The 8,126-nt window shown below is 41.4% G+C and overlaps 1 protein-coding gene across 1 annotated transcript; it reads right to left on the reverse strand.

Moving 5' to 3' along the window:
• Nucleotides 1-189: 189 nt before the first annotated feature.
• Nucleotides 190-7,862, reverse strand: LOC129729390 (maternal protein tudor). Its single transcript, XM_055687938.1, has 8 exons — nt 7,700-7,862; nt 6,985-7,071; nt 5,365-6,693; nt 4,699-5,306; nt 4,463-4,621; nt 3,751-4,397; nt 3,461-3,683; nt 190-3,404 (listed from the first exon to the last, which is right to left on the reverse strand). The coding sequence occupies exons 3-8, from the start codon at nt 6,649-6,651 to the stop codon at nt 902-904; spliced, it is 5,427 nt and encodes a 1,808-aa protein (XP_055543913.1). The 5' UTR covers nt 6,652-6,693; nt 6,985-7,071; nt 7,700-7,862; the 3' UTR covers nt 190-901.
• Between the last annotated feature and the right edge of the window lie 264 nt (nt 7,863-8,126).

Consider the following 8,126-nt stretch of genomic DNA (forward strand, 5'->3'; position numbering starts at 1 on the left):
TTGAGTCTTGCAATGGTTAGTTGAATCTGCGAAAAACGAATTTAAACCCTATATTTTTTCCCTTCGCTTGAATACTTCACAATCAATTTAACGTCAGAAAAACACTATGCGACTGGAAGTTTTCAGCACTGAAATTTATTCAACCCGATTTCTTCAACAGGCAGCTTTAAAATAACACTTCACAACACGTTTGCATATGAAAGTTTTATTTATTGCTTCTACTTCTAATTTCACCATAAAATAGGTCCATCTCTTGTGTTATAACAATTATTGTTTCAAATATAATAAATATGATTCTGTTTAAGGCCTTGCTTTGCATACCGCGTGAGTTATTTCTTTGCGTACTCAGTGCTATTGCACAAAAAAAAATCCTTAGCTCATAACTGTTTTCGATTCGTATTAAGTTGGTTTATTCGACGAATGATTTATTATTTTCCTCTCATAAATATACCGGAAGAATTATCTATTCTATCAATTATTGTTGAGTCTAATATCAATATATATGTAGTAATCATAAGATCAGTTCGCTTATCAGGGTGCAAATGAATGAACCTGTGATGTACATGAGTAATAGTCCTGCATGAAAGTGTTTTTTGCTTGTGTTATTGAATAAGTGGACAAGCCTAAAAAATAACATTATAAAACAAAACAAAAATTGCGAAAATAAAAACCCGCGAAGATAGCAGCTCTGCTCATGGCAAATGAGGTGAATCGAAATGATTCTACAGATTCGTAAGTTAATGTTTCGCTTCATTTACAAACTAGAGTGAACATTTAAATATTAGTTTCAGTTCAGTTATAACTAAAAAGTAACAACAGTTTCGATTTTGGTGTTTGTTTTCTCTCGATTCGCAGCTTATTTGCTAAGCATAGCACAGTATACTTCGAAACTATACTGTTTCTAAATTTCGAGGTCACTTTTCGCTCGGTAGAATGCCTGCTTCGTCCTTGAGCGAGCCGGTTTTACCAGATCGGCTGGAGTTGGTGGCGGAGGAGCAACAGCTACCGTGGCCTTGCTGTGATTGTTGTTAGCACTGTCAGTGAACCTAGTGTCAACACACTCTAGCAGATCTTCGACATTTTTTCCATCTTCGGTGAAAAGCCGTACAATGTTCGGCTCTCCCTCGTTGCTAACAATCTCGAAGGAAAATTTAGCACGTCCAGCGTCGGTGAGCGAAAGGAACCGTTTCTGGACCACTTCTAGGACGTTTTCTTCGTTGGGGGAATACGTTTCCAGGCAGCATTTTTTGGCTAGTAGCGAAATTTGCTCTATACCGGAAGGCATTTTTCGGAGATCGGTAGCAAACGACGTGAAACCGTAATCTATCAATTGAACCTTGTACTGTCGATTCGCGGCAGAGATTATCTGGGCGCGGTAATACTTATTGTATGAAACTAAATAAGCCAAACAGTACATGCCTTCGTAAATTTCGTCATGTGTCAGGCGCTCGCATTGAGCTGCTTTACTCGCCAGTAATTCTTCCATGTTTTTCAGTGCATCGAACGTGTTGCGAAATTGTATGTAGAAGTCTGCAGGAGAATTGACGTGACTCACGAACACATATCCTTCCAGAGGATAACTGTCATCTATTGTTTTATCTTCGCTAAGATAGAAACTGGAGTTCATCACGTTGGCGGATCCTTTCTCACACAAATCCATCAACTGCTCGTTGATGTTAACCTCTTCTAGGAAAAGTTCAACGGTGGCTACCGTGCCAGGATTATTAAGTTGGACCGTGAACACCGTTTCACCCATTGCAGCAATGTCCCTGAACTTTGTTTCAGCTTCCTCAGACCACGCCTTGACACCATCTGGTAGTTTGAGGGTACATTTTGTACAGAGAGATGGTAGTTCAGCTACCCCAGATTCTAATTCGCGCACATTTCGCACCAGCAAGGTATTACCATAATCAAGGAAAAAGACCTCAAACTGCTTGTCCTCTTTAACCTGCAGGATACGAGCGCGATACCAAAGACCATCATCGGGGAATTCCGCAACGTAAACAGATCCAATCAGAGGATTAGCCACTAGAGCAAACTCTTCGAATCGTGCCATGTAATCTGACATCACATCCAACGGATTAATATCACGTTCGAGTTGAAGATAAAACTCCCGAATCGACTCAATATGACTGGTAAAACAACGTTGACCAGATGGCACGAACTCCATCTTGCCCGCCAGTTGCTTCGAAATTAACTCCTCTGTCAGATCTCTGTTTCCACTTTTCAACGTAATGTAATTCACACCTTGTGCTTCGATCAGATATTGTATCTCCACCTCATCCAGCTCTCGCAGCAACATAGTTGCTTCCTCGTTCCAGCTCTTCTTACCTCCCGTTGGTATCGCAAGCAAAGAGCATTGTTTAGCGTAAATCTTAAATTTCATCAAACTCTCGTTAACATCTTTCAGGTCATTTTTCTTATTACTAGTGATCACATCACTGTTGCCGTAGTCAATAAATTGGATAATCAAATCGTCATGGCTGTCGATAATACGAGCACGATACCAAAGGTCATCAGCAGAGTACGGAGCAATACAGTGTCGATTGACGGAGAAATCCTTCAGCGGCGGTAAAGCTTGGGCGATAATTTGCAGGTTCTCCTGCAGTTGATCCAAATCCTCTAGATCAGAACACATCTGCACGAACAGCTGATTGGGATTGTCAACATGACTAATAAACGCTTTAACTTTCTGTGATGTTGGCTCGGGTTCTGTCTCCTCAACCTGTTCCGGAATCGTTTCCATACTGTTCTCGTTGCACACCGGTGCCGTTTTTTGGTTTAAAATCTCTTCGTGGTCCAAATCCTTTACCAATTGCTTGTCTTTGAGTACATTCACAATACTGTAATCATTTGAAGTAATATCAACGATCCAAATGTCGTTCCGATAATCGAGGACAGTTAGCTCAAGCTCGTAGCCGCCAGTGAGCAATGCAATTTCCTGTTTCAACTGCTCCTCGTCTCCCTCGTTGAGGCAGGCCAATGGTAGGTAGACACGGTGTGCGAAAGCACTGTACTCACGGAATGGAGCTTCCAATACTTTGAGATCCTGGTGTTTAACCTTTTCGCGATTTCCGTAATCCACCAGAAGCACCTCGATATTGTCCACATCTTGCAGCGAAATAATTTTCGAACGATACCAATTGCCGTCAGCGGATTTCGACGCACACAGTTCGTTGACCTGTAGATTCTGGACAACCTCACCGTGTTGCTCGTAGTAATCGAACAAATCATCCAGCAGCTTACCAATTTCTGTGCTCCATTTCACATTCTGTACGTAAACACAATTCGGTTCGTAGACGTATGTCACAAGTGCAATGAATTTGTTTTGCAGTATAGGCATGTCTACGATCGTGGGTAGAATCTGAGTCGATAATTGTGGAATCATGAGAGTTAGTATCAATCTGAAATGAGCAAATTAATAAAATGATGTTCTGTTCTGCTTTTATTGGATAGCTACCTTTCGTCATTTGATACATCTTCAACCTGCGCAAAGCAGAACTGATCGAGCCAATTCGATCTGACGTCAGCCACCACGGAATGTTCGTAGGCTGCATGTTCTACATGGCGGCAATTCAGAACCGCATCGCTGCCAACAATTTTCACACGGAACTGATCGAGATCCATCAGTTCAATCAGTTTTATCTTAAGAGTTTGACCTTTCAAACGGTCGAGGTCAATGTCTGAAATCGAAACAAATTAAGCAGCATATAGATATTATTTCCACAGATAAAAAGGTGATCCACCTACCGGTGAGTATTTGAGCAATTAAATTATCCTTTAGCAACGCAAGCTTCAGATCTACCCCGTCCGCTTCGACATCGCAAATGAGCCGCTGCTCGCTTCGTTCCAAAAATACACACTCGATAGAACGCTCGTTAGTCACATATTTGTCGATTTTGTTCTGCAGTTCTTTTACGTCACAGTTCATCTTGATGTTGGTCAACGTACACCGCAGAGCCATCTTCGGTAATGTTGCGAAACGTTTATTCAGCTTCCACAAATCGGCACCGGTGACGATCGTTTTGTTGCCGCAGTCTACCAATTCCACTTTAAATTTACCGAGCACTTCGTTATGCTTCAGCACTTGTGCTCGGTAGAAGGCGTTATGCTTTTGGTATCGGACAACCACAGTGGAGCCCACTGGGGGAACATCATCCACTGGAGATTTATTTTTGTAGAACTTTTGAATCTGCTTCATCATCTCGTCGTACTTATTGTCATCTTCTTTTAGTATAACATAAAACTCCTCCGGTGATACCCACCAGGTCAGTTTAATCGCCACCTTCATGTTCATTGGAACAATCTGCTCCGAAAGCTCAAAGGTATATGGGACATTATCGTCCGGCAGATCTTGACTAACTGCAGATTTTAGGCTATCCATTGATGAGCTAGGTCTGTGGCGAAAAAACAGGAGGAATAATAGTTAGAAATACCTAGAAATTTATCAGTAACAACATACCTTTCAGCAGATTGTGTATTGAAGCCTGATTCACTTCCCGTATCACTTGGACGTTCCTTGGGAACAACTTTCTCTCGTTCATGGCGATTATCCTGGTAGTCGTAGTTGTTGCTATCCTCGCAGCGATCGTCGTGCTCTATGTAGGCAGGTGTTGAATTTCTATAACAATAGGAACAATTAAATTCTAGCAATCTTAACATTTTGTCAGCTATAACGAATCACTGCAAATTTATTACCGTTCTCTATTAAACCGAGGAATGTCAGGTCGTTGAAACCGCTCTTTTTTGGTACTACCGAAGCTGCTGTTACCATCCCGACTGGAGTTGTGACTATCGCGTCCGCTGCGGTTGCTGGGAGGTCCGGAACGACTGGCAGCGTAATTGAAATTATTGCTCGCTGGCGCTGGATACTGCGGTTGACTGTCATCTTTGGTTAGATCTATCACCTCAGACTCAGGCATTTGTACGGACGATGTTTGCGAAATATTGGAGCTGTCCGAAACTAGCCAATTTGAATGGAATGGATTGCGAGCGGAAATTACGGGAGCTTGCTGAGCTTGAACCGGCTGAGGTTGCTGGAATGTAGGTTTAGCAGCCGAAACAGTTTTCTGTTGTTGTTGTTGCTGCTGCTGCTGTTGATCCTTAATAAATTTAGCCGGATTTTTCAACTTCAATAACCGCTTTGAAACATTCAACACTGGGGAAAGAGACTCATCCAGCAGATTAACAATGCAAACACCATTCACAACGTCCAAAACTGATAGCTTGAACTGCTTGCGATCACCATTTTCATTCTCGGATAACATCTCCAGCTGAGTTGTGGAGAGATTATCTTCGCTCACATCCTGCAAGAAAACAAAAATCTCAAATTTATGTCATACTCATACATGTTTTATACCATACCTGAAATCCATCCAAACAGCATTCGATAACCTGCGGCGGTCGTTCTACGAACGTTGGTGATAAACGTTTGATCTGATTTTTTTCCACAGTCATGATGTTTCCGTAGTCTACTAGCCTAACCTTGACCTTTTCGCCGATCTTTTCAATCACTTCCGCTCGATAGTCTCCTTCGCCGTTCAGACAAGCGACACAAGGATCGCGCAGGTTCAATACATTCATAACCGAACTTTTACGACAAAAATCAGCAAGTTCGTCCAAAAAATCTTCGAATTGTTGTACATTATCTACGGGCTGTACGAAGAACTTTCTGCATGAATCAATGTATCGGATGATAATTATACAGCTGGTTCCACGATCCAATGAAATTGGTTCGGGAAACTTGAGCGGCTTTGCCTTGCACATATCAAACAGCTTATCTAGTATATTTTCGTTCTGATCGTACAACTCACAATATTGAACGAAAGCCGGACCTTCTAGCGGCATCACCTTCATTGTAAGCATTTTGTCTAATACCAATGAAGAAAATAAGCCAGAAATATCGGCATTAGCGTTTTCTAACTTTTTAACATTCGACAGTGTGAATCTCATAGCGAAAATTTTATGTTTTAGAAACTCTTTGGGAATTTCGTAAAGATTCTTAAAGTCAACTGTTTCGCTGTTACCATAATCAACGTACGATACCAGACAGGAGTCCACATTGATACTCATTATCAGAGCTCTGTACAGTACTTGATCTTCCGAAAAGCGGGCAATGCAGGCCATTCCCAGTGTCGGTTTGCGGGAGAGATTGCGCAGAGGAACCCGCTCCAATGAGTTCATCATTTCCGCAAGGGCTTTCTCCGAAGCTTCTAGTTGCACGGTGAATAGCTTAGGTCCATTTTCGACATACGAAACATACACCTGATGCGTTGAACAGGTCGTTAATGTGGTTGAGCTGAACGTGACAATGGTATGAATTTCCTTGCCACTACCACTACTGGCCTGACTCACATTGCTACCGAAGCTCGAATCTGCCGAACGCAGTACGTCGTGTCGGCGTAGGCCGTTTTTCGACATTCCAAAGCTGTTGTTGCCATTTGACGATGGAGGGGATCTAAAATTGCTTCCATTGCCGATCAAGGCATCGTTACCGTTTAACTGAGAGCGAGTTGGTAGCTGCTGGTAGGCGCTAATTTGATCAGAAATTGGTGCAAAATTACCGGAACCATGACGGTTGTGCCCGGGATCTCTCAATGACCGTGCAGGCTGAAGGTTTTTCGCCGACTGGAATCGGCCGGAGGTATTCATCGTTTCGACCACAGTCTAGGTGTGTCGTGAACTACAACAATGCTGCAATAGTAAATATATATTAGAAATTTGTTCGATTTATAACATTACACTGGGATCGCTTTTTACGTAGGTTGTTTTAATGCGTTTTTTTAAACGGGATATTTTTACAATAACGCGAATTATTTTTACTCGATTCGGAAGATTATTTGTACGCGGTATCAAATAAGTCTAGTATAGGTATATCAAATCTAATCTTCTAAATACAGTACAACCAACCGCGTAAAAAGCGATCTAGTGTATTCATATGATTATACATTTTTTAAGAATGTGTCGAATAATTCTAATACTTACATGACCTCTTGTTCGTATGACATATGAATCAACTCTCAAAACATATTCCTTAATCAAAGGAATTGTTTGGAAATTACCGTTGATGTGCTAAAATAAAAACAATGGAGACAATTAGTTCCTGAAGACGACTCGTGCAAATTATCCAATAAGAATTCAAAATAGGAGAACAAGTATGATTAAATCTTACAGCGGCGCGTTCAATCTTATACATGATGAACAAAATTAGTCGAAGGTACTGTAAAGCCAAAGAAATTGGCTACATGATTTGTTCAGCCTCCAACCTATGTGATACTGTGAAATGATTCAACTTTTATTATCACACAACAGCAATTATTTTGGATCTCTCACACCTCGCGACTCAAGATGCAACAATCTAATTAGAAATGGTAACAGATTCTTTCATTTACAACGAGAAATTGCACAAGAGAAAAAATCACAGCTGTCCGAACTCTATCAAAATTGATGAACAGAGATACCGCAAGTTACCTGCGCGCTGCGTTATCTATTCACCCTACCATCACCACCAACACACAACATATTGAACTTTTTCAAAGAAGCAAAAGAAAAGTGTTAGCCGACTCTTTGTACAAGAGGATACGGCAAAGAAAAGTATGAAGCAGCGCTGAGCAATTTTTTGTTCACCATAGCAATACGAATATTTTACGCTTTTATCTTGACATAAATTTTTCTTACGATACGAAAGAAGTTGTTTTACCTAATATCGTTGAAAATAAGCTACTGAGATGTACGATTTTATCACTAGAAAGCACGGCCACGGTAAAAACTGCACCTTTTTTCACTCTGTTAACCTATATCTCTGTACGTATCGAAAGAGCAAAGGAATTTACGAAACGATCTTTCCACGCAGAATGCAACAAATAAAATGAGTCTTTTCTGTTGACCGTCGCGAACAGCGGCGACGCAGCCGAGATGAAGCGATACATCGCATACAGTGTTGCCATTTTGATTAACCACATATCTGAAGCAAAGCTTGTGTTTGAATCAAACATGCTGAACACCAACGCGAGCGATCGGGCGAGATTCTTGCCGTAGGTTAATGAACAGCTCTCCTTACGGCTGTTCATTAAACTACGGCAAGGCTCTCGCCCGATCGCTCGCGTTGGTGTTCAGCATGTTTCAGG

Source organism: Wyeomyia smithii, chromosome 3, assembly GCF_029784165.1.
Source record: "Wyeomyia smithii strain HCP4-BCI-WySm-NY-G18 chromosome 3, ASM2978416v1, whole genome shotgun sequence".
NCBI lineage: Eukaryota > Metazoa > Arthropoda > Insecta > Diptera > Culicidae > Wyeomyia > Wyeomyia smithii.

What these genes read in the sequence shown, in the direction of transcription:
- LOC129729390 (XM_055687938.1), bottom strand. Translation starts at nt 6,651, where the DNA reads ATGAATACCTCCGGCCGATTCCAGTCGGCGAAAAACCTTCAGCCTGCA. An exon ending in CCTCGGTTTAATAGAGAACG is followed by an intron (nt 4,622 to 4,698) that starts GTAATAAATTTG and finishes CTATTGTTATAG; the next exon opens with AAATTCAACACCTGCCTACA. An exon ending in AATTGCTCAAATACTCACCG is followed by an intron (nt 3,684 to 3,750) that starts GTAGGTGGATCA and finishes TTTCGATTTCAG; the next exon opens with ACATTGACCTCGACCGTTTG.